The 26,828-nt window shown below is 42.6% G+C and overlaps 1 protein-coding gene across 5 annotated transcripts in view; it reads left to right on the forward strand.

Annotated features, from left to right (window-relative positions):
- Nucleotides 1-1,673: 1,673 nt before the first annotated feature.
- Nucleotides 1,674-26,828, forward strand: part of LOC146760743 (uncharacterized) — a 136,825-nt gene continuing 111,670 nt past the window's right edge. The window contains exons 1-3 of one of the 5 annotated variants that reach the window (XM_085550398.1): nt 1,674-1,990; nt 8,240-8,385; nt 8,552-9,421. In XM_085550398.1, coding sequence (XP_085406524.1) covers nt 8,263-8,385; nt 8,552-8,944 — 516 coding nt within the window. In that variant the 5' untranslated portion in view covers nt 1,674-1,990; nt 8,240-8,262 and the 3' untranslated portion in view covers nt 8,945-9,421. Of the gene's footprint in view, nt 1,991-7,551; nt 7,835-8,239; nt 8,386-8,551; nt 9,422-9,634; nt 9,792-22,597; nt 22,710-26,828 lie in introns of those variants that run through there. The other 4 variants (XM_085550397.1, XR_014947176.1, XR_014947175.1 and 1 more) reach the window with 4 other exon arrangements.

Raw genomic sequence — 26,828 nt, forward strand, 5'->3', positions numbered from 1 at the left:
GTGAGACCTCAAATGTTTGCCTTCACAAATATTAAGAAGAAAGGTTGAAAAATCAGAAACAAACCTGCCGTTAGCACTAAGAGAGTAATGGGGTGAAAGAATATCTATGGGAATATTTTTCTGCTGATTACTGATATTATATTCACACCAGATTAAACAAAACTAATCTCTCACCAGCTTGTGTTCCAGAGAGCTGTGTCTAATATCTGTACTGTCTGCTAATAACGTAGAAGCTCTGTTTGAGTTGTGAAGGCCCTGTACAAGACCAGTAAGCCCATGTGTGTTAAGTGTATGTGTCCGTGTATATGTATGTGTATGTGCATGCACAATCACTGCTGTTTAGCTCAGTGAGGAGGAATGACTGTAACCCAGGCGTGGGTTCACATGTTTGTGGAATGAGAAAATCAGCTTTGATTTCATAAGACTTATACCTGTGTGAGGATTGCATAGCTAGCTTTAGAGATGGCTTTTTGTTTGTTTGTTTTCTTCATTTGCTTTCAGAAGCAGAAGAAAGAAAAAAACAATCCCAAAACAGGAGACCATCTACTCATGAGGGAAAATGCTGATTTAGCATTTTAAATATAAATAGCTAGTGTGGATCTATGGGTGAGGAATGGTTTTACTTAAACAAAAGCTTGTGGCATTTTGAAGCAACTGAAGGAGAGCTTGAAATGGGATGAAATCATCATTGTTAGAAATATATCTCTCCAATGTCATGCTTTACAACATTGGGGCCCAAACTTCAGGGAAGAATTCTGCCTTGTTTCAAGGAGTAGGAGAGTGGGGAAGGGATGGAAGTTCTCCTAACTTTCTAGGAAACAAATGTGACCAATGGAACCATGTGTAGATCTCTAACCATTTTCCCTCTTCCTCCTCCTCATTCCAAATGGCTGGAGCGTCATTAAAACTGTGATCGAAAACTTTTGCCTTTGCAATGTCGAAAGAGCTTCAGCCTCAGAGTTAATGTTTAATTTCTGAGCTGAGTAAGCAGTACCCACACTGCTGGCAACAGAAGGGAAGATGCCGGTGGAATGGATGTGAGGATTTATTTAGCAGTCGCGTTCTGCGTTGTGGGCGTCTTTTTAAGGCACTCATATGAAATGTAAAGGATGATAATTCTACACTTGGCTTTGATGCTCTCTGTCCTGGTTAAAATCACATCGAACTGAAAGAATAGCACACCCTGGGTTCCTATTTTCAAATTCTGACCATTGAGGATGTGGTGAATAAGAAGGCAAGGTTTGTGGTGGTAGCACTTTAAACAGGAGGCTTTCTTTTTAATCAGCACTTGGTTTTTCTGCAAATCATTTCCTTACAGTTTTAGGAGAAATGATAGAGAATGTCCTTGCGCAGGTGGAAGGACAGGGAGCGATTTATCCATAGGAGATTGTTGGTTTTGTAATGAACTAAATATGTGTATTGCTGTGTTCTTTTATTTTCTTTCTCTTTTCCCCTCTGGGCTGTGCCCTTCGAGAGATGCGTTGCTGAAATCCGAGGTACAATAATGTTCAGAGATTTCTCCATCTGAGATTTACTGTTTAGCATGGAGGGTTCCGATTTTGGTATTTTTAAGAACTGCTCAGCTGTCAAAAGCAACCAAAACGGGAATAATGTTTTGACAGCGGTATAGTGTTAAAGAAAATACGCTAGTCTGAATAAAAATTGCTTATGCTGTGGGAAACGAGGGGTAACAGAAGAAACACCTTTTGTTTACACACACACATGTTTATAATCTCAAATCTCCGTTTCTCTCAGTGGGTCTGGGCTGGGAGTAGGAGTCACCGCAAATGAGAGATTTTTCTTCCAGATTTAGCCACGGTTAAGGCGAAGAGAGAAAGGAAACGGGCGCACCTCGGACGGGGCGCCCCGGCCCCGTCCGCCGCGGCAGCGGGGGCTGAGGGGTCGAAGAGGAGATGCCGGGGGAGCCAAGCGCTCCCCCTCTCCCTCCTAGCGGCAGAGAGAGCGACAAACTTGCCCCACGCCACACCAGGTTTGCCAGGGCCGGGGTCGGGGCCGGGAGGAGCTGGGGCCGGGGCGCCGCGGGAGCGCGCAGCAATACGCACGGGACCGCGCCGCCGGGAGCTGCCCAGAGGCTGTGCCAGGGCCGTCCGAGGCCAGCGCCGCCGCTTCCTCGGGCAGGGGCCAGGCAGGGGTCGAACAGGGGGTGTTCCGCCCGGCAGGGCTCCACGCGCCTCCCCGGGAGGCAGCTTCGAGGGTGGTACCCAAATCTTCTGACAGCATTTATTTATGTATTTATTTATTTATTTATTTATTTTTAATGAAACCCACTGTCTCTGAGCTAGGGGCGGCCTGCTGAGGGAGCCCGGCTTCTCTGAGCTGAGAAGGACTGAGAGGAGTTAGAGGTGGTGGGGGAGAGGCTGGAAGGCAGATTTTAATATTAATAGTTCTGGTGGCGAGAAAGAGAGAGACAGAAGGAGGCTGCTGCTCTGGGCAGAGTCCCCGCGACAGCGATGATGGATGACCCTGCGCAGCCCAACAGCTCCGCCCCTCCGTCCCTCTCGGTGTCAGAGCCCTTCTACGTGCAGCTTTAGGAATAAAATAAATAAACACCCTCTGCCCCTTCCTCGCATCGATTTATGGATCATTATGAATCAATTACTGCTTTCAATATTTCAGAATTTGCTTATATATAAAGGGAGTCTGCGGCCGGAAAGAAGCATTAATCTTAGCCTTAGAAATGCAGAACCTTCCTGTATGGCCCAACGACTACAAAAAGAAAAAAAGAAAAAAAAAAAAAAAAAAAAAAAAAAAGGGAATTTAACCATTTTCCAGCGGCTGCAGCGCTGGGGAGGTAGCGGCTGTTGTGAGTGCGCATCTCTGCGAGTGATTTTCAAAGTGTTGCGCGTAGGGAATAATCGATGCCCGAGACTTCTTGATTTAACTCGATAGGAAAATAGGAAAAAAAGAAGGAAAGAAGCAGTGAGCCCCATGCCCTCTCCCCGGCAAATATCCAGTGCGGTTCCGTGAGAGCGAGCGGGGCCGGGCTGCGCCGCGGGCAGAGCGCGGAGCGGAGCTGCTGCACGCTGTGGGAAGGCGGCGGCGGGGACAGGAGGGTGCGGTGTTGGACGCCTCTCGCTTTTTCTGTATTCTCCAATTTGCAGCAGTGTTTGAGGACCTCAAGGTGTTTCTATGGCTACCTTGTGTATGTGGGAGGGTCACATGTGGGGGTGCCCAAGAGAAAAGGCAGCTCTTGGGCGATCATTTATCAATGTCACCCACATAATGATTCTCTCTGCAGCCTTCTATTGATGAGGATAATTACATTAGCTCAGAGTGACTGATCAATGAAAAACCACCAAACAAAAACTTCTTTACTCTCCTATAATACCAAAAACCGATACAGAAATAAGATAGAAGGCGAGGGTGGGATTTCCCTTTCCTTTCCCTTTAGCAACGATTTTTTTCTCTCTCTTTCTTTCTTTCTTTCTTTCTTTCTTTCTTTCTTTCTTTCTTTCTTTCTTTCTTTCTTTCTTTCTTTCTTTCTTTCTTTCTTTCTTTCTTTTTCTTTCTTTCTTTTTCTTTCTTTCTCTCTCTCTCTCTCTTTCTTTCTCTCTTTCTCTCTATCCTTTTCTCCCTTTCTCTCTTTCTAGCGGACAAGGGAAGGGAAGGAGCATTTACTCGTTGGGTTACCTTCTAAAAGAGGCCCCCATTTTGCGAAAAGAATTCCCTCAATCCCTATCTATCATTCCTCGCTCGGTAAAGACAAACAGTTGCTTAGAGCACGAACTGCTGCTCCGCTCCTGGACCCCAATCTCTGCTGTCCCCCTGCGTGGGGCAGTGCAGTGTTTTGGGCTACACAGACGGAGAGGGAATGCAGATAACTTTTCTCTCACGGTCGCAGCCGCCCGTTTGTCAGGTTTTCTTTGGTTTTATCACTTCATAAAGTAGGTCTATTAAAGATGGAATGTTGCCTCCCTGAGATGCTGCTATATCGGTGAAAGTTTGCAATTAAATTACTGTTGCGTTCTTTCCAGAGTTAAAAATCAATGCTTTCTCAATTAAAGGGAATGTTAATGCTGTTCCTTGGCAGTTGTTAAGGACGCCGTAAATTTTACGATCCTGCCTCCCAGCCCCAAGCCCGCGCAAAGGACAGGTTGCGCTAGCATTGGTTTGGGGTTGCTGCTGGTTTTGTTCTTTCTGTGAAGGGCCTTCTTCAGAAAACTCGTTTTTAAGTAACAAACTCGAGATGCAGACGGGCAAGGAAAACAGGAGCTGCTCTCCTGTCCTCTCAGTGAGCAAAACCCCACATTTGGGAGAGGACTCTGCCTCCGCGGGGCTCCGCGGGGTGGTGGTGCAGAGGCGATAAGGGGGGCAGAGAAACGCTTCCGTTGTGTTTTGGCGATGACCGCGGAGCCGGCGGGACTGGGGCTCAGCTCTGTGTGCCAGGGATGTGGGGTGCCTTTCTGAGGGCTGTGTCTGGCTCTGGGACACCTTCACAGTTCCGGGAGCGCCCCACTGCAACTTAGTGTGTGGAAGCCAATGGGAGAGGGAATGGAGAGGGAATCAGAGGGTTTTTTCTCTTTTTATTTTTATTTCTTATTTTGATAAAGCTTGTTGTCCATACACACTACGTCCCGGTGACGCTCACCGGAGCTCAGTTCGGACCCGTCTGCGGGGGCTCAGTCTTGGAGTCGCAGGATCGTGAGATCCGAAACAGGCCCTTACCCTAAGAGTGGTTAAAATCCCCCAAATCAGCCCCGCGAAGAAGCGGTGCAAGCTCATTTGATTAAAGCGACCGTCACATTCCTCGAGATTAGGAAGGGAGAAGGTGCGGAGCAGGATGTATTTATTATTTATGCCATAGTCCGCGGCGAGCGCTCGGAAGGGTGATTACAGAGGGTATTTGAAAAGGAGAGAATGAGAACAGAGCTCGGTGCTCTGGAGCCCATTCGTTCGGGTACCCCGAGCAGCCCCCCCAGCAAGGAACAGCCCCGCACCCCGCACCACCCCCGCTCTCCCCGAACCTGCACTCGGCTTCGCCTGAGCAAGGAGCGGGCACCGGGGCGGCGGTCAGCGGTCCCCACCCGGAACGCGGGTAGCAAACAAAGCCCTCGGCCGTCGGGGCCCCGCCGACACGGGGCTGGGGCTGGAGCGAGAAGCCCAGGGCTTCATTTTCCTTCGGATCCGCTTCCCTAGGGTGGAAACGTTTCAGAATCTATGAACCTCGAGTGGACAAATCCCCGCTATTAACACGGGACATGGACGAGTGGCAAAAAAACTGAATGGGAACCGCGCGGCAGCTTTGGGAGAAGCTAACGATGTGCTCCAGCTCTTGCCATTGAGGGAAGGAGAGGGGGGGAACCCCTCTGATTAATAACTAGCAGGGTAATGTTGAGGGCTTTTTCTGCCCGATTGCCTTTTTGAATTAGAGCCGATTTCTTCACACTTCAATAGGGCCTGTCTCTTTTAAAATGACTGACAGATTTGTTTCTCCTTTTTTTCTCTCCCTGAGACTTAATGATGTAAATTTTCTAATTAGTTAAATCACGTTGCTTAAAGGCCTTAATATTTACCGGGCCAGGACTGATAGTCGCGTTCGGATCTCTCGAAATAAGAGGCGAAATAACGTTTGGCTTTTTGCAGAGGGAGGGGGCCGAGAGGGGGGGGGGGCGGAGAAGGCTGGGGAAATACGGCTCAAAATAAGAGCTAAAGTTCAGCCCGGAGCTTCTTCCCTCCCCCCGCCCCAGAACCCGCTTTTATTTTTCAATCAGCTAAGATTTAATTAGGGGCCCCCGGGCCGGACGATCTGATATTTTCTCATTAGTTTCCCATCAGTAATCTTGAGTGTTAGATTGGCTTAAAGGTTGTCAACATTTGACCAATTTTATTTAAGGCAAAGAAATCGCGCATTATAGCTCCGGGACCTGAGATCCGAAAATAAATCCTGCCCGGATCAGCGGAACTAACAGGCGAAAAAAATGTTGACAATTCATCGTTGTATTTAATAAGTTGCATAATGTACAGTACACAGAGAGGGAGGCGAAGGGCTCTCCGCGCAGCCAGCTGCGCGCAAAGGCAACCGCGTGGCGCGCACCTCACCGGCGAGAGACGCTCGGGGCGGGCTGCGAGCACAGAGAACCCGGAGGGAGAACCGACCCGGGGCCGCTCCTCGGAGCCGGGATGCTTGAGGACGTGCGCGGTGCTGGCGCGTTGCTTGCGCTCATGCGGGAGCGCGGAGGCGGTGGGCAGGGTGCGGGCTGCCAGGCGCAACGTTGGAGCGCCCCCTGCTGGCCAATGGGCCGCTGCGCTTCGCCGAGAGGAGCGAAGCCGCGTTCGGGTGCCGCGGGACGCGAGTGTTGTGCGCGAGCTGCTAACCCACAGGTCCTTTTTCTCTGTCTTTCTGTCTTTCTTCCTTTTCCCCCCCTTTTTCTTTTTTTTTTCTTTCCCCCCCCCCCCGGTATTTTAATTATTTAATTACTTTATTATTGTATTTTCTTTTTACTATTTTTTTTTAAAACTTTATTTTCATTATCGCCACTATTTCTATTTTAGACAGTCCAAACCCCCTGAGAACAGGGACAAAATCTCATGTATCGCTCCCGCGAGTCCTCCCACTCATTCTGTGGGGCTCAGCTTCCGCAAGCTTCCCCGGGACTTCCTATCCTGCATAGAGAAAATGAACGGCCCTTATCAATGGCTCTAAAAAGAGTGTGACACGGTGCCGGCAATGTATGGGGAAAAGCTAGGGATTTTCTGGTTATTGAAAACACGACAGAAGGGGTGAAAGCAACTGATCCAATCCACTGAAAGATTTCATCATTCCACGGTAGCTCTGGGGAGCCAGGCCCAACACCCCCAGGCTGGGCCAGGAGGACTTTACCTATCAGTTGGAGGGGATGGGTCGAGAGCAAGTAAATAAATAAATAAATAATATATATACATATATATATAGATGCATATAAATTTTACACATACGCACACACACACACATATATATATATACACACATAAACACACATACAAAATATCGGCCGAGATTAAAGAGACAGCAGAGCCTCTTTGTGCTGAGAGGAGCTACAGGTAAACGCTTCTATCTGGCAGGATTGTTTTGCCCGTTAAAATGTAGAAATAAAATCAAAGCATCACACTCAAACCTGGCTCAGGTTTGTGCTGGGTTCGGTCAAAGCAATGCTTATGGAAGCTGGGGCTCGCTGCATCCAGGCAGGAGATGCTCGAATATATTTTCTTTTAAAAAGGTGTAGGGAATGGGGGAGGGTGGCAGAGAATATTTCTCAGAACACCGGCAGATACCTTTCTTGAAACAAAGGCAAAGGGGAATCATCTCAATTGCAAATCCATCATGCAGAGAGCAAATAACAATATTTATAGGAAAGCGTTCGAAAATACCGTGAGCTTAAATAACAGCAGCGAACGCTATCTGCAGTTGCTACAGAGCAGCTTAATAAAAAATTAGCCTCACTGACAGTCTTGTCAACATCTTAAGTAAATTATCATAGCGATGGTCTTTGGAGAAGAGAACCCACACTCCTCGCTAAAACACCTCCTATCATTAATCTTAAACCACTTGAAGATTATGATGGAAAGAATGGGATCAGTAACCATTATCATCTCCAATTGCTGTTAAAAACTCCGCTGTTTATTTTTGCAACCAAAGCAAATGTAACTAGGAAATGCAGAAAAGGGAAGAAAGGCAAACACTGAGAGGCAGAACAATTGAGGCGAATCCTGTTGCAACCTCGATGATAAACACGTGGAAAAGGCTGTGACTGCTCTGCGGATTGCTGGAATTTGGGGAGACATTAGGAAAATAAACACACCGATGGCTCCGCACCAGCGGTACATGCAGTGAAAGGTAACTCCATAACATTAATTGCATTTTCCTGAATATTCAGTGTTTGCCTTTATCTACATCGATCATTTGACAGAGATCGAAACTATTAAAAGAGTGCTCACACCTTTCAATGTCCATATCCGAAAAGAAATTCATTTCTAGCCTTCCCCTTTCCTCCCCCTCCCCCCTTCCGAGACTTCTATGATGTGCACCCTGTGTCGTTGCCACAATCTTCAGAATAAAATCCACGGTACAGTTTTAATAAGGCTCTGACACACTTGAAACATTTGTTCAAGGTGAAATCTTTTCAGAAGAGATCTGTGGATTTTATTGCAGTGTTTCCTGATACAGCATCGCCCCTCTTTGAAATGATTTTTTACAGCTGAAAAATATTATATGTATGTATTTCTGTTAAACTAATTCCAGGATTTGGCGGCAGACAAGGCAGAATGTGCTGCTTTAGAGGCACTGGACCTGAAAAACTATCGACGGAGCTTTACACCTCCGATGACTCCACAAATCGATGTGAGCCGGGCACAAGCCTGAATCCAATCAGACCCGGGTTTTTGAAGGTATTCCTCGAAATGCCAAAGTTTACATGAAGCCTTTAAGCAGAGTGCTGCACCCTGACCGGCCCTCCTCTCCCCCCTCCTCCTCCCCGGCAATAAAAAGAAGGGGCGGCATCAGGATCGGGCGACGAGAACTAAAATCAACCCCACCATTATTTTCTCCCGACAGAGCCGCATCTTCCGCGGCGCCTCATTCCAGCATCTCAAGCTCTGGGCTGCCGCTCCCCTCCGCAGAGCACTTGCGCGGGGCGCAGGTAGCGCGGCGGTAACCGCAGCCGGAGCGGCGCTGCCCGCTCAGCCCCCGCCGTGGCCCCGCAGTGACCCCGGCCCGGGACTGCGGGAGGTGAGAGGTGACGCCTCGAGCCGGCGCAGACCTGGCCCTTTTAAAGCCACAGCTAATCAGTCCTTCAGTAAATTAAAATCTAGGAACCGGAGGGGAAGCAATTTCGTTGTAAAGAATTACGGGGCGCGCACCGGGAACGAAAGAGCACCGAGGGGTTTACGCTGCTGTCCGCGGCGAATGGGTTTGTGGCCGGGGAGCGGCTGCTCTGAGATGGTCTGAGAAAAACCGTGCGCGAGGTACAGCCGCGGCGGGTCCGCACGGTGCGGGGTCCAACGCGCACGGCCCAATAACGCGCGGTCTCGGGTTGGGAAACTTCAGCCCCATAAACCGCACGGCGGGATGGGGTCCCGGGACGCCGGGCTGCCAGCCACCCAGTCAAAGGCTCGGCGCTACGTTACAGCACGAGGAGAAAGTGGAACAATTTCCCCGTCAATTAATTTGTCCTCAGTTTCAAGTTTCTCTTTAATCTCTCTGAGAAATAAGGGATCACTGCTGCGCGGTGCGTACGTGAGTGCGAGTGCGTCCGTGTGCACGCACACGAGAACCGACCGAGCGCACCGGGTGGCCCTCGGACTGAGAGCAACAGGGAGAGGTCAATTGCTCCTCTTCAATTAGAAGTTCCCCATTGTCCTGGCACCCCGTACTTGTTAATAACTGCGCAGAGTCAGGAGAAGAATAAATGTCTGCTGCGAGTAATCTGCTGTAATGCAATTATTTCACTGGGTCAACGTGCAGTGGCAGTGCAACACGGACACGAATGAGATGCAAAGGGAAAAATAAAAAATAAAGCCTTCGGGAGGAATATTAGTATTTGGCGACATAGATACTTCAGTGGATTGTGGTGAGGAGCACTGAGCTCTGATAATAGCGCTCTGCTCTATCCAGAAACTTTTCTTTCCCATGAGCTCCAGGCAGCAAAAAGCTGCTTGAGGAGACCGCGAGCCGCTTTCCGGGCTGCTGCTATAATTAATTTAGGTGTGGCGATCCCAGATCCGAGGGAGAAGGAAATGATTGATGCCGCCAGAACCCCCTTCCCTTACGCAGCCCAGAGCAGCGCCTGGCGCAGGTAAGCTGCCTCGTCAAGCTATTTTTAACCGAACAAAAGACGGAGCAAACAGCTGACGTCAGGGAGCAGCTTCCCGGGCCGGGTGGGACGGGGGTGGACGACGACAGGACGGGACGACACAGGACGGGGCGGGCAGCAGCACTGTGGGGGCAGAGCGCGGCTGCGGGCCCCGAACCCAGCTCCGTTCCCCCCGGTGCCGTAATCCCCGGGGTCACGGGAGGAGCTGGCCGGGGTGTGGCGAGGTACGGGTACGGCGCTGCCTGACGAGGGGTGCTCGCCCGTGGCTTTGCCCTGCGAGGCGGCGAGAACAGAGGGGGGCGAGGGGAGGGGGGGGTGGAAGGGGAAAGGGCGACCACCGAGCCAGTAGCCCTTTCCCGGCTTCGTGCGATGGCCGAGAGCTGCCGCCAGCACGGAGCCCGCAGCCCCCGCGGCCCCTCAACTCCGCCACCCCCTCCTCTCCCCTCCAGCCTCGACTCCCTCCCCGCCAGAGTCACGGAGCCTCGATTCATGCGGCCGATTTAGTTAAAATAAATAAACCCACAAAGATTCACTGGCATCGACCCGCAGGCTTATTAAGGGCATCGTTACAGTGGCCGCTTCAGCCCCTGGGCGGCCGGGGGGGGGGGGGCACAGCCTCTCGCAGCCACGGTCACCTCCCCCCCGCACCTCGGATCTCCCCTGCGGGGGGAGCAGGGCTGGGAGCTGATGTTGTCAGTGCCGACTGTTAACCCAAATAATAATAATAAAAAGAAATCGTTACAGCTGTGTGCTGGCGCAATATGGCAATTACTATTATTGCCAATCACGATTAGAAATAATTATCCAGAAAGCGCGAAGGGCTCAGCTGCCAAGGTGTTTTGAATAATCGCTTTGGAATGAACAGCAAAACATCAGGTTTACACACAGGGATGGCTGCAGACTTCCAGGTGTAGGGGTCTCTGAGGGACACCGTACACCAGCAGGCTCTGGTGTACCCATGGAGCTTAATTCTATCCCCCACTGCAGGACCTGGATGCCTGCCTCACTCCTGAGGGTATGAGAGTCCAAGCACCAAGGGCTAGGCTCCCTCTTTCTTCAGTAACAGTAAGATTAGCAGATTACAGGGTAATATGGTCACAGGTGACCCCCACTTGCTCCATTTATGTCCCACAGGCCCCCTCATTTTGAGTATTTGTAGTGCTATGTAACCAGAGGGAGGTTACAGGTGATGGACAAGTTCAACATACTTAGCTCAATTACCCAACTTTCATTTCCAGATTGTGCTCAATTTGATCCTCCTGCCTCCCTCCAAATTATCTTAGAAGAATAAATAAATAAATAAATAAATGAAAACAGACAATTTAAGCCAAATCCCGTACACCATTATTCATATGGAAAATGATTTTTGTGATATATGCTCCTATTAATGGTTCTGGGATGCCAGATCTTTCCAAGTGGATTTATAAACTTAGCCATCAAATTATTTCAAAGGCAAAGCCCATTAGGGACAAAAATAATTATGAACTTCCAGAAGCTTTGTAAAAAATAAGTTTCTGAATGTTGTCTCTTTAAATTTTACTTAAGTTTTGTTTTTAATTTAAGCCCGGAGGCACAGCAGAGAGATACGCAGCATCTAATAAGGAGTCTGGGATATAATGCACTGTAATCTGGTGCTGAGCTATTTCTCCATAAAATATAGATAAGGAATCAATTCATAAGCACAAATATCTGCTAGGATCGAGTTTTAACATAACGTTTCACATGAGCATTCTTACATGCATTATTAAAGAGATAACAAAATCACTTCAAATCAAGCCCAGTACAGTCACATCTGGAAATGCTCTTTTCTGTCTAATTTTCTTTCTTTCTTTCTTTCTTTCTTTTTTTTTTTTTTTCCCTCTGAAAAAAAGTTAGACGAGAAACTCATCTGTCCCCTTATATATTAACTGTTACCATCAGCTTTTAATCAGCAACATGTATCGTTACATTTACAGAATCCCTTCCATGCTGCCTCTTTTGGATAATAGTAATGCGAAGATAGTATCTGCATTCATTTACAGAATCTGATGGTAAAACCAAAACCACACACAACTAGCATATACATTGCTTTATGCACACAGACAGGCATGTAGATACATAGACACAACACACATACATGGAAACAAGTCCTGGCCATGTGTTGGAAAGCATAATAGAAAGTATCTGTGCAGTTAACCAGACCGTAAGTCAGACACCATCAGATAAGAAGCGGCCGAGGGAAAATTAGTTTAACATCAGACACAGCTAATTTCTGCAGGAACCTCAGCAAGCTTAGTCCTGAGATATTTAATCACTGTCAGTTTTAAAGGGAGCTCTCTGGGTTTTGAGTCAAATAAAGTATTACCTCCAAGCCACAAAGGGTTAATGAACTCCCACAAGTTGCAAGCAGCTCATACAGTTGGGTTGGTTGGTTTGTTCTGTTGGTTTGTTATCGTTGTTGTTTTTTTTTTTTTTGCTAATGAAATTATTTTCTGAGGGCAAAGATGAAGGTTGTCCCTCTGATCTGCTAGTTGTTGTTGCTGTTGTTTTAATTTTCTGTTTATCCTTTTAATGGAAAAGTGAGCAAATTGTTTTCCAAACAGAAACACTGAAGATTATTTAGGAAAAAGCAAAAACAAAATCCAAAGAAATAAACAACAACAAAACAAAAAACCTCAACTCACCACTGTTAATGCTGTTTTTTAAATACTCTGGAGTTTTCTGAACAACTCTGATGTACTCACATCCCTATCACAACTATTTTCCTTTTACTGTTGAAAGTAGATAGTCAAGCTAAATTGATGCTTTACATATATCCTCTCTCAATTTGTAATACTCTATTCTCTGTAAGGAGATAATTTGAAAAAAAAAATACAAAAGAGAAGCTATACCACTGACAACAATTTACTTAAATTCACAAACCCTGAAATTGATGCATCTCCTATCAATCATAGTCAGAAGCTACAGTAAAACACATCCAACATTTGTATATCAAAAGTACGACTAAAAAACACCCCGTTTTGTTCAATGTAATTGTCCTTCAACATGTTGTGATTTTGTTCTCTGATATTACTGGGAGATTTTCACTAAAGGTTACTTTCTACTGTCAAACATGTGCAAGAGAGTAACCTTGCAAAATTAAAGTGTGTGCCATTACACAGCACAGATGTTTGTTCTCACTCGGTTACTGACAATGAAATACTTATTAAATAATAATAAGGAGATATCGACTTCCCTATTCTGTCGATATGAAGATCTGTTGATCTGTGAGGTTAATATTGATGAGGCAGTGCGAGGTAAATGTTTCATCAGGAGGAGAAATAAATCCCAGCGCCGGCACAGAAAAAAACAAACTTCACACATAAGTAGAAATAAATCCTTTTTGTACTTATTAGGTATAGGAACACCAGTTCAGCCTATCAGCTAACGCTGAAGGAAATCCTTGACACTACTTTCGGGAAACATGTTCCCAAAAGTGTCTATCATAGGTATTTAAAACTAAGCTTAAGTGATGCCAGACACTTAGAGCCTTTAGTCATGCTTTGTGTTCTGCTCTGAGTGGCACATTTCCTTTGAGTGTTACTGGATGGCTCCACATACGCCCTCAATATTTTTCATGTTAAGGAGATTTCTACTTGAGTTGGAGAAATGTATATATATATATATATATATATATATATATATATATATATATATTTCATATAATACTATGAACTCTCTGTCAAAATATTATTTATATTTGTTGTCTCATCAGAACAACTGTGAAAGTTCCCTCTCTTTACCCTCTGCCACAGAAGACAATAGTATGCAGCTTCGAACAATGCAAAGAGCCATTTAACTTGATGGGTCTGGCAGAAGCAGCCACTTTCTTGTTCATTATTATCTTTAGATTTTCCTTCATTCTGTTTAAACTCAGAGCTGCATTTTTTAGAAGAATACTTCACCAGTCAGTTGACTTTTGGACTTCAATAGCATTATTTTGCTATACTATTTTAAATGGATAACACATACACGTGTAATAATCTGTGTAACTTGCTTCTGCATTTCTGCGCAAAAATTAAAGAGATATGACCCTAAACTGTAAGATGAGAAGAGTCAATACACTTTTGGGTGAAAAGTGTCAAATGATATAATTTTCAGTTTTCCCTTTTTGATTATTACTTATGGCTTTGATGCTCAGCAATTTTCCCTGTACTCTGGTTGCTTGCAAAGGGGCGGCTCAGTCGCTACTCTCACCTGAAAATCACTTTAGCTGCCCTGCTGGGCTATCTTGGTCTGACTCATGGGGTGGAAGAGCCTTTTGTATAGCAGCCCCCCTCCTGCCTGCCTGTAGCACAAATGCTGTGGCCTGTTAGGGAAAGTGGAGCAAGCACATGGGGCTTCCTCTTGGTGAGATGGTGCAGGAAAATCACTTCACTATTGTTGGTGCTGTTATTTGACAGGCTGGCAAACTTCTGCTCTGTCCAAAGGTCACTCAGGGGTCCTGATACTTTCTACTTTGTTACTTGCACCACAGGAGAACTTTTATCAGAGAAAGGTAAAAAATATATATTTTTTTTCTTTTTTTTTTTTTTTTTTCTTTCCCCCTCATGCTTTCTTGTCCTCCTTCCCTTCTCCCCTGTCCATGTTTGGTGGGACACCGTGTCTAAGGCCAGGATCTTGTTGTAAGACTCCTGTGTCTGCAAATTCCTGCGCTCACCCAAATCTCTCTTAAGGGCCATGAGGTTTGGTGTGTTTATGTTCTGCCATTCTGATTGTTTCTGTCTGTATTTTTTAGGTGTTTTTGTCCTTCCATTATCTTTGGAAACTTTTTTCCCTGCAATCATCTGAAGTATCTCAAAATTTTTACTTAACAGGAATCAGATTTGGTTGGCTAATCTTAAAAAAGTTCCTTTAGCTAATCCTTGCACTACACTCACAAGTAAAGGCATACTTAAAACTTTTAACTCAACCTGAGATTCTCATAAAGTTTGCTAATATTTTCAAAACTCTTTTGGGCAGTTTAGTGGCATGCCTTCTGCTGACCTTAAGGCTCTGTGGCAAGGATTTTCATGCAGGTGTAACAGCTAGACCAGGGACTTGTGCTCCAAACCCGATTTGCATGTATTTATCTCAATGCATTTATGTGAAACAATAATAGATTCTCAAATCTGGGCACAGAAAAGGATCCAGCAAATAAGTTGAGTGCTTTTAGTAGTAATTACATTTGAGAAATAATATTGTATAACACAGCTTGGGTACCCTTACAAGTGCAAGGTGTATTCTCTATCGTGTTCACCTTAAGACACCAACTTAATTTTCACTGCAGTTTCAAGGTTGGGGATTCCTTTTCTGCATTTTCTACATAGCAATAAACACAGTGCTGGAACAATTGTTCTGCTAGAGGGTTCAGCTGAATAAGAGAAAAAAATAACTAATAGAGTAATAACTAGGGGGCTCCCCTGTCCAGTTGTATACTTCAGGAAATAGATTGCAAGAGAAGGAAAAGGCAGCAAACTGTGTAAACTGAGTACAGATAACTCCCATGCTGTGAAAACCCTTCTACCTTAAGAACACTAGCAATGAAAAGGTTACAAGAAAGGGGGTAATAAAAATATCAAGAGAAACGAAATAGAAATAGGTTTCTTTGCAAGTAGAGAAGCCTCTTTCTAATATGGTGGCCTTATACACAAGTACATTTGTCTTCCAGACCCTCTGCTGTTGATTAGAATTCTGATGCCACTGGAGGGGGTTACAATTTTGTTGAGTTTCTGGATCTCAATTGCACTGTCAAGGGGTCATTCTTTCTGGTAATAAGGTAGCTAGTGGCCCCTGGGAGAGAAGGAAAACAATTGACTCTTGAAAGCAGAAACATATACTGAAGTCTGGAGTAGATTTCTGGCAATGGACCAGGTCTTTTCTCATAGCATTTGTCATTGTAGCAATGAAAAAATTGTGGGAGTTCTACAGGTGGCTGAAAGAGGAAAACAGAGTACAACAACAAAAAAGTACTAGATGTAATTTATTTTGGAATTATATTTAAGAGCAGGTTGTTTTTTTGTTTGTCACACTTTGGTTCACTTGTTAGAGATGTGGATCCCATTAGATAGAAATATGTTGCTTATTTTAAAGCAAATGATTATCAAATGACTAGACTTCAAAACATTTATTTTTTTTTTTTGCTTTAATTTGAAATGAAATCATTTGAGTTTGAAACATATGCCTTTGCTAAATTCAGAATATTTTGTTGCCAAAAACAGACAGTTTCATTTTGAGTCCACTGCTTGCATGCACTGTTGATCCTGGATGTCACTGACAATATGAGTCTTGGCAATAAATCGTTACAGAGGTCAGTAGTAAAGTTTCTCTTATTACCACTAGGTATTTTAATTTAATTTTCTTTTAAATTCTTACTCTGTCAAGTCAAAATGGTCTCACCACAGATTCACATTCAATTAGAACAAAAGCTATATTGAATTTGATTGGTTTTGGAACTGGTATTTCACTCCGTACAAACTGAAAAATAATTTATGCTGAGATCTGCATTTAAATATTTCCCACATCTTTAAAAAAAATGGTTTCATTATTTCACAGGCTATGTTACCAGGCTGTTTTTGTTGTTGTTGTTGTAGTATAAGCACATACAAAAAAACACATGTGAATGCATGTGTTATGTGCATTCCACCACATGAAGACATCACTGTCAGTATATGTAATTTGACATGTGACTTATATCATACTTGCAAGATTTTACAGTAGATTTCAGTTTTATTATGAGCCCTAGCACTGCAGCAGATTCTTCAAGTACTGTATCTGAACTATGGGATTGAAACAGCTTGAGACTTCCTTGGTTGTCAATGGAGAAAGACTGGCATGCCAAGAGACACACTTCTCTTAAGGTACTTGCCTTTCTTCACTATCGAGCAAGCACAGAGCAAATACATTCCTAATTTAGAATAAATGACTGATGTGGACTGCAAGGAATCCTGGAAGGAATGTGCAGACACACTGCTGTATTTGCTGCCATCATCTGCAGGTTCTGGGTTGAACAAGATCTTTCAGTTTAGGATCTAAAATGTTTCACAGAGATAATTGTGTGTGAAGTTTTTCACAGGAGAAAATTTTGGCTTTAGCTGTCCTGTACTGGCTGTCCTGTTCTACTTCAGAATCTACTCATTCAACTTATTTGTCATAGAATTAGATGAAGTAAGCTGGGGAAGAGGACTTCAAGACAAAAGTGGGAGATAAATTGACAGGTGTGGGCACATTCATTACAGAAGACATTTAGATACCTAAACTAGTAGAAGCGATCTTCCGATTAGTATGTTAGGTGCCTAAGATGCTTTTTATACAGTTAAAAGTGAAAGAAATCAAAAATTTGCTAATGGATTTGTGTAAAAAACATGCAGAGACAAAGGCATTTGCAGATTAAGGATAAAAAAATAGTTCCACTTTTTCCTGGTAAAAATAAAAAAAAAACAACAAAAACTACGTCCTGCCTTATCGCATTAGGTAGAATGAGAAGAAGAAAGAACACCTTGAAGAAGCCTTAATCTAACACTATACACAGTACTGTGCAACAGACCGTGGAAGGAAGAAAGAAAGATGCTATTCCTTAAGTACTGTAGGAAAGGCTGGCTATAAAAATGAGTTTTCCTCATGCCCATATCTGGGCACAGGGAAACTGAAATAGATATTTCCACTTCCATCAGAGCTTCCCTCTTTCTTTCTGTCACATACATGCACACACAAAATAGAGTTAGTTTTGTATATACATTTCAGTGTCCAAGAGTCTGTCAGATTTATCTTGTTTGTCTCTTGCTCAGGACAGCTAATGGAAACTGCTTTGCATACAGCTCAAAAGCAAATTTAGAAAAAGCTCTAGTTTAATTAAAATAACTTCCTTTCACTCTAAAGGTCTTTCCTCTGTTACTTAAACTAATTGTATTGTCTGATGTTATACTTATTGGAAGAGAGCTTTAGGCCCAGGCAGACTATTTTAACTTGACATTTGTACACATTCGCAATTACATTTGTAACTCTGCATCCTACAGTGCAACATTTGCTTAAAGAATATGAATGTTGTTTTCAGATCTTTGAATTTATAGCATCTAATGTTGAAGGAGCCCAAAGTTTATTTGATTATTAATAAAAAAATCTCAACAGGTAATACTGAAACAGTATCCTGCTGTCTACAATAGCACAGTAACAGAGAATAAAAATTGTCTAACTGGTGACACTCTATTGTGAACTGAAGCTCCATCAGATTGTCAAGAGGAATTTGTTTGTAAGCAAGGCTTGAGAACATAAGAATGTAAGACTGGAAGTTACCACCAGTGTCAAAGCATTGTAATAGAGGAGAATTTGTTAAACAACATTCCCATATGATCCTACACTTTTTCCCCCTCAGCTTCTCTGAAACTCCCTGCAGGTCTGACCACAGGGTGAAATTCCATTTTTACTGCAAAGCTGGCACTCAGCATTTTCTGATTGTATGATCAAGAGGTACTGACCAGACACCAAAGCAATTTAATACCTGTAGGTGCATCAGTTCACCCTGACCTACATCTTAGTTCTAGCTGTTGACTGAGCCAAGAAAAATGAATAGTCATTCACCACTTTCTGAGCATCAATAGATGTATCAGAAAGAATAAAAATCCTTCCTGACAATCGCAGCTAATAAAAAATCTCTTCTAATAGGATAAATACAATCCATACACAGCATAAATACACATTTGATGGATATAATTTAAGAATCGAGAACAAGAGCTGCTCTGCTGTCCTGAACTTTTACAATGCTGTTTTCAGGACTTCCAAGCAGATGGTGTCCAGATAATTTAGATATTTGCTGGCAGAACTGCATAGAAAAGTGTGGTGGAATCCACTGCAAAGGCCCAAGCAACTGAGTCCTGTGGTGATTCATCCAGCCCACAAGGAAAGCAGCTGTTTTCAGAAGAATCTAAAGCCTTTGGGTGGACTAACTGAGCCAGTATCCTTTCTTCTGTAGAGCTATTGAAGTGAGAAGTTACATACAGGATGAACTTGGCTCTTTAGGTGTGGGAGAAACCATTTCCAATACTGACATATGGATATTAGCACTCCTTTATGCATGGCTCACAGACAGGCTTTGGGAATGTTTACAAGGTGGGAAAGACAATGAAAGAACATGTAAAATCATTTCACCCTGATTCATCTTTGGAAAGGATTCCACACACTGATCTCTCTCTTCCAGTTGGCCACGTCCTCCAGAAGCCTTTCTTCCGATTCTGAACCTCTCATCCCTTCCACACCAAGGAATTTGGGCTCTGTCCAGTGGAGGGCTGGGAAGAACATACATATTTCCTCTATGCTCCCACACGCTTCTAGTCTTGAGGACTAAGAATAACACTGCTGAAAAGTGCATGTGAACTGAGAAAAAAACTCTCAGGAGCTGGTATGAAACAGATCTCAGCAAATCCTTCCTTTATCCTTACATATGTGAGCTTTGCCCTAGTTGTAGAAACAAAAGTTCTAATTTCTTTCCTGGCAGTTAAAAAATGGCAACTATATCCCAGCTGTGGAAGGACTTTAATGAAGTCAAACCATCATTTGAATCTCTCATTGGACACCGTGCCTATTCCTAAGGAGATAATGCACCTCACAAGTCCATTTAAATGAAAAAAATAAACTGAACCAAGCACTGTATTTTTACTCACAGAAGACCAACCACCTTTCAAGGCTGCAGAACGTTGAGAGTTGTAGCAGTTACAAGCTAGTTGAACCAACAACTTACTTTCATGGATGCAGCAGTGCAAACAAGGTACTGATTGGGCAATGGCCACTAGAGGAGCTGCCCATAACATTATATTGCTCCCTAGACACACCTTGTTTACAGCACTTGTTTCTTTCACCAAGAGTTCTTTGCATTCCTGAAGACTGGTAACATGGTGAAAAAGTGTTATCCAAACTTATTTTATGCTTCCCTTCTTTATAAATGTGGGGTGTTTGCCATTTCTGTAGTGTGATAGAGTAGGCTGTGAGAAGGTCCCAGCTGTTAATGATACAATGGCACAGTGTCATTCCTCAATCAGAAGTTTAGCTTCAACACAGATGTGCAACCTATTACAATTAAACTAGCAGCAGAATTTGGCCAGGCCTTCTCAGCAGTTTGTCACAGCTAGTCTTGGTGTGTGAAGCACAGAAAACATCTGGATATATGGGAATAAATTCAGAACATTGTTTTCTTTTACCAGTCATCTTTTCTGCTGCTATTTGGGTTAATGATTTTCTACTAATGCATCTTCAGATACCGATGTTGGTATATGTATTCAGGAGAGATGGGCTAACTGCTTGGTTTGAATCTTGAAAATGAAATATCAAGACAGAAAATAACAGGAAAGTGCTCTATTTTGTATGCCTAAATATATTACAGAAAACAGGTAAGGAGGCGATATTTCTGAAGCAGCAGTGATCTAACTCATCACCTGTGAGTTAAGGCTTACAGGTTTTGTGCCTCATTTTTCCACTGACACCTGAATAAACTCTTTTTACACAAATCATTTCTTAAATTGTGCTAATTGTTACAGTTTTTACATAGTTTCTTCCTGAAACAGAATTCATTTATGTTCATGAAATACGAGATAGATAAAATGTATTAGGTATGTGAAAATTATACAACGCTACATTATAGGAATTCTGCAGAGATCTTTAAAGAAAGAAACAAATGCTTGTATTTCACATAATACTTTTGTTCCTAAAATACTTCTAAGGCCAAATGAGATAAGAGCAGATCTCAAGTTTATTTACATTTACACACAGGCACCTACAGATAGATATGGGCACAGGAGGTAATAACCATAAGTCTGATTGTGCTAACTTTCTCCATTAAGAGAGGAAGATGAAAAGGAGTAGAATGGTGTTTGGCAGTGGAGAAATATTCACTCATGACTTTTGTGTCCTTCCAGAACAGCTCATCAGTGCAAACACTCTTGCAAATTAAGCAAGATCACTGAGACTCTGTGTTGCTCTGAGCAAGACCAACACAAACAAGTCAACATCAGTGAAGGCAGCTTTACTTTTATGTGTGAAGTATCTAAAAAAGTAATAATCAAAACTCTGGGGAGTGACTGTAGACCACAGAGATCACTGACAAGCTCTTCACTGCCTTTCACCAGGCGGGACACATACAGAGTATATAGACAACCCTTTTATTATTTTCCCTACCTCCTACATTCCCTACACTGATGTACTGATGTAGGACTTTTCCTGAAAAGAAAGTTCCTGAAGATGCTAAAAATTCTGGAAAGTAAATACTTTAAATCCAATTTTCATTAAGAATAAGCAAAGCTTTGAGATGTGTGTGGTATAAGTAGCAGCAAAAATGTAACATTCGCTTTATATTATAGTTATTTAAGCAACAGAAGTTAGAACCCAGAAGAGAAGCACGTCTTGCAGATGGTAGAAATGGCACCCTAGAATTCCCCTTGAATATATTTATACATTTTCATAACCCCTTGTTCTATATATTCTCTTTCAAGCAGTATGTAGGGAGTGTGGAATTTTGTTCAGAATAATATGAAGAACCTCTGTGTTATCTCTTCTTCTCTATTATTGCTTTTTTTACCTCCAGATGTTCAATTACCTATGAGAGTACTCAAGGAAACATAGGTATGCTGTATTCTGTACTGAATCAGTTTAATTGAAAAAATAAAATGTGATGTGTACAGTAAGGGAATTTAAAATGAACTCCCTAGCACATTCATGGTTAAACACAGTGGTTTTGTATTCAAGTAGGATATAACACAGTGTTGCTAACTGATTCCCACTAAGAAAACAGTGAACTTAATACTTTTATCAAAGCATTGCAGGGAGCCAAGCATACATCACAGATTATATTAGAGAGGACAGCAGGCTGCACTGTCACCTACCAAAGCCCCAACTCCAATCATTTTATTCTTTCAGAGGCAGTGAAGTTCTTATGCTCATGGAAACAGGCTACTTGCAAGAACAACCTGATCTTATGCAGTAATCTGTCATGCTTGATTGATGCTTAGCACTAACAGGAACTACATGGCCATAAAATCTCTTCTATGCTAAACATACATATGCATATATAGGCACAGTAGAAGCTTATCTCAGCTCCCGGAGCTACTGCCATTCTCTTTGTTGTTCTGCTTACATAGCACAGAACTATGCTGATAAAGACTCAGATAGGACAGATGTAAATTTGATGGATGAAGTGCTGTTTTTTCTAATAATCTAGATTGAAATGATAACTTTTAGTCCACATTTATTACATAGTCTTCTAGTACATATGGGCAATAGGCTCCCTCATCCTTCTAAATGGCTGTAAATAGCTGTCAGGTTCCCTGCATACACTAGACACAAGTCATTGTGCACTGGTGTTTTTGAAAGTAGGGTTGCTATTAGCTATTTTTGAACCTTAATGACTCAAGCATGGGGCGAAATCTGTTGTGGTTACTGAAGCTCCTGTAGTGCAGAAAGCCCGAGAGGTTATATGACCAAAAGTGTTATCAGATCCTTGTCCTATTTTTATTCTTTTCCTCACACACACTCTACTAGTCACTCAGAGAGAAAGGCTAGGTAAGATAGTTCTTATCTTTGGATAAAAAAGGCTTTTCTCATGGACTTCCTTTATTCCTTGTTACTGGAGTAGCCTTAAACCTGACTCCATAAAAAGCCAACCCATGGCACTCTCCCCTCATTAATGCCAGGGTAGTCAATTAAGCAATTAACACATGATTGTTTGCAGCTCTCAGCACCTGGTTGATAATGATGCAGGCCATAGTTTTTAAGAAGGACTTTTACAAGGAAGATTTCTTTTTCCCTGCAGTACTAGTAAAAGACCTGGAAGCTCAGCAGGTATTTGGCTTTAAAGGTCAAGAGGAAATCCTCCCCAGGCTTCCTGCTGCTGGGCAGCTTCTATTTGACCTTTGCTCTGAGGTAAGCATAGCTTGTAAGGGCTAATGTGTCCAGCACTGGTCTCCTCAGCTGTATTCTGTGGTTTGGCTGGGGTATGTGCACCTTTGGTGAGATTCCTCTGAGCTGTTCTTGCTTCTACAAAGGCATCTCAAGTTGTATTTTTGGTTAGGATTTGGGTAAGCTAGGTGAGAGAGCTCCTCTAGTTGTAGGCTAGCATTGCTAGCTGGCCAAGGGGAGGGACTGTTGTCTTCTCTATGTTAGTGTGCACTTACCTTAAGCTCTGTGTGCAGTTTTGGGCACCACAGTACAGCAGGGCCATAAGTCTATTAGAGAGCATCTAAAGGAGGGCTACAAAGGTGGTACAGGGTTGGGAGGGTAAGATGTATGGGAATGGCTGGGGTCCTTTTGTTTGTTCAGCCTGGAGCAGAGCAGGCTGTAGGCTTAGAACAGACTCCCCTGCTCTGAGCCAGGAATTGAACTCCCCTTCCAGCCTGAGATTTCTATGGTCCTACAATTCTACAAATGTTGTGTGGGCCAGCCTGAAGGCAGTCTCTGCACTATTATTGCAGCACTTATGGACACATGTCTCACAGGAGCTCTTATGGAGGCACATGGGCTCTCTATGATGCTTCACTTGAAGTATTCACCATAACTGCAAACATGAGAAATGATATGTGTGAGCAAAATCATAAGGGCTTTTCCTACTTGGGTTAAAATTGTAAAATTTCATGCTGAGAATGATCTCTTTTGCTGTTAGCGTATGTGGAAAGGGTTTGTTGCAGAGCATGTTGCTGGGCTTTATTGATGCACTCAGATCTTTGTTTTTCCTAAAGTTTAGGAGCAGTAAGGTGAGAATCAACCTGTGACTTGTGATTTGCAAGCCTAAGGAAGCCTCATGAGTACTGATGAAATTTTCTTCTGTGGCTAGGGTTAACTGGTGACTACTTTCAAATTACGAATGTTAGGAGACATTTTGAGGTACACCAACAGTGCTTTGTATCCTAAAGAACCTCATGTTCCCAGAATGATCAGCATATTCTTTTGTTTAAATAAAGCTCCATCAAAACTGTTATGTAACATACAATATTATTCATACTACTAAAGTACTGCATCTAACAGCATTTCTGGTTAAACTGATAGAATATTGGTTCATCACTGTTATTTCTTAGTATTTTCTGTACTTTTCTTGCTTTACATTATTCTCAAACTATAATGTTATTTGAGTACTAGAACTTTAGTATGGCATTTAGAGAAACTGTGGAAGCATTTTTTTCCTCTTTTTCTTTCCCAGAAGAGTATTTGAATACTGAAGGGGTGGAATTAAGGCACAGTTTCTACTGTTTATTTACTTCAGAAGTGTAGTTTGGATTATGTATAATGCTGTAGAAAATACTGATGTATGCATTTATGAAATTATTTCATAAGTATAATATAGTATATCTTTCTAATTCTTGGTGTTATGTGGAAGATACCTGCCCTTCCATATTGAAAGCAGGAAGGAAATAAAACAGGGAAAAAAACGGTATTACTGATGACAGTGGAAAGGCTTCCAGTAATGCAAGCGAGCTTTGGAATGGACTTAGTATTCTGTCTGAAGATGAAGTATTTTCTCATTTCCAGCCCTAGCAGCCTCCTTTCTGTGGCTTTTGGTAATGCCAGAACTTGCATTAAAATTTATTCTTTGAGTCCTAGTGGAAGTAAGTTTGTTGGTTTTGGCTGTGAGTATCTGTAGTATGGACTCTTTTTTCTCATTAACACTGACTTGTCATTCTTCACATTAAACTCTATTCTTACTTCTTTCTGTACACTTTGATGCTGCAGTTGATTTTCCAGGGAATGTTTTTGGAACAGGAATTTTATAATAGACAAGTCTACAGTCCAAAAAAGCACTCAAATGTTCTGTTGTATTACATGCATTTAACTGAGTTTTCAGCTGCATCCAAGTTAAACTTTGATAGAATTATTTAGTAGAACCATCTTGCGATTCCTGAGTTGTGTCTTGATGTATATGTTGTGTAGACTAGCTTATTCAGGTCATCCGGAAATACAGCAAAATTGTATAAAATAGACAAGAATCAGAAGAAAAAGTGCATTTGAAACTCCTAACTTTCATTAACTTATAACAATCTGGTTTTATTCTCAATAGAGTGATTTATTTATTTGCCCATCATTCTTTACTTTCCTTTCAGAGATGCCTTTCCAACTGCATCAACTTTTCAAGAGAGAATTTTTGTTTACCCTTACATAATTTGCAGTGTTTTCCCCCTCATGTGAACTTGTGTTTTGTGGGTTCCTACCTGCATGATATATGCTTTGTTTTGGTCTGGATTATGTTAATTTTGGGCTGTTCTTGCTTTTAATGGCATTTTTGTAACTTTAAGATTTCAACATATTACTACTCATGTTTGCTGTGTTCATGTTCTTGTCATAAAGCAACAGAACAATCTTGCCATTCCCAAGTGGACCGATCAAAGGTATTTACTGTAAGCAGGAATATTTTTTGCTTTGTTGCTTCTCTGTTGGAGTACTCAGATAACGTTCAAATTTTTTTCAAGGTGTATCCTGAGATATTTCTGGAAACTCGGCACATCCACTGTTTCAAGTCAGGCATAAAGTGCATCCATTTTGGATTACTGCTGAAAGCTGGGCTTACAGTTTATAATTGTACCAGTGCTTCATTTTTAGGGCTAGATATAGATTTGCTAAATATAGGTCAGTACAAAAGATTCTGGAAAGTCTCTGACAGTAACTTAATGGGAAGTTTGAATGCTTGTATCTAGAAAGTAGGCTGCTCAGTTAAGCTTCTTGGATAGGTGGTTAGATTGCTTCTGGCAGAAAAAAAGCTTGCCCTACTTCTCTGCTTTTGGAATCACCAGCATAAAAATCACTTCTATAACATAGCTGAACACGTTATTTCTTTAGAGCTGTTCAACAGGCAAACTGGTGTAGGGGTTTCTTTAAGGCTTTAGTATAAATATCTAGCACAACTGATTTAGCGATGTGAATGGGACAGAAGTTGTCTTATGCAATGGTTGGGCATTGTAGTTGATTCAAACTGCTGGTGGGGACTGTGTTCTAGGGAACCAATAAAGTTCTGTTTGCCATGCTGACCAGCTGTGTGCAGGGAAGCACCTCCAGCAGCCTTTTCAGTCCTTGTACCTGCACTTGCTGAGATGCTGGAGGAGCCTGGGATACAAGTCACAACTGCTGTGCACGCTGTGGCTGAGACATGGCTTTTCTTTAGTTAGTGACATTAAGGTCTCTTCCTGCCTGTTTGTTTTGCCTCACTAGAATCCTGAGTACTGTTCATGCTCCCATGGAACAGGTACAGGCACTTGCTGTGATGCCGAGTTGCAGCTTTAAGTGATAAAACACTAAAGCATCATGTCTATATGGGAAATTTTGCTTCCTGGAAAGGAAAGCTGTGGGTAGTTGTGAAACCTACAAGAAAGCAAGTAGGATTAACAGCCAAACAATATAGCTCTATGTAGTTGTCTTAGCTATATTTTTTTTATGGTCATAACTATAACTTTTATTGAAATTGTAGTAAAATACACTAAACTCACTTTAACAGTTTTTCACTTCACTTCTACCTTCAGCAACAACATAAACTTGTTTTTTTAGCCGCTCTCAACCTCTGGGCTATGCTCTTTTGTTGCTGTTGTTTTAGAAAAACTTTTTTTCAAGATGCATTTAAGAGATTTATGCATACAAATTCTGATGTGCAGGAAAAAAGACAATATTACCATAAAATGAGAATGTTACTGCACCTGCATGATTATTATTCAAAAGATTTTTATGCATTTGATTTACAATAGACTTGATCTGAAAATCTGAATCTTTTCTGTTGTCTCCTCAAAGTATGACCTCATAACTGAATAAAGCTTATTGGTTTTCTGAGGCAGCTTAAATCAACTGAGAATAATAGTGAGTTAAAAATTAGAGCATTGAGGGAAAAAAAAACAACCAAACATCAATAACAAGAAACCCCCAAAACATGTTCTGTGCAGTGCTACTCAGGGAACCTCAAGGGATCTAATCCCAATTAAATATCAAGAAGGATTGCCATCTATCAAAGGGTTACAAAAAAAGTCCCAGAACTTGCAGCAAAGCAACTTACATGGAAAGCAAAAACAAGTG

Source organism: Coturnix japonica, chromosome 5 (assembly GCF_054131305.1).
Source record: "Coturnix japonica strain WE chromosome 5, WE-NBRP24, whole genome shotgun sequence".
Classification (NCBI taxonomy): domain Eukaryota; kingdom Metazoa; phylum Chordata; class Aves; order Galliformes; family Phasianidae; genus Coturnix; species Coturnix japonica.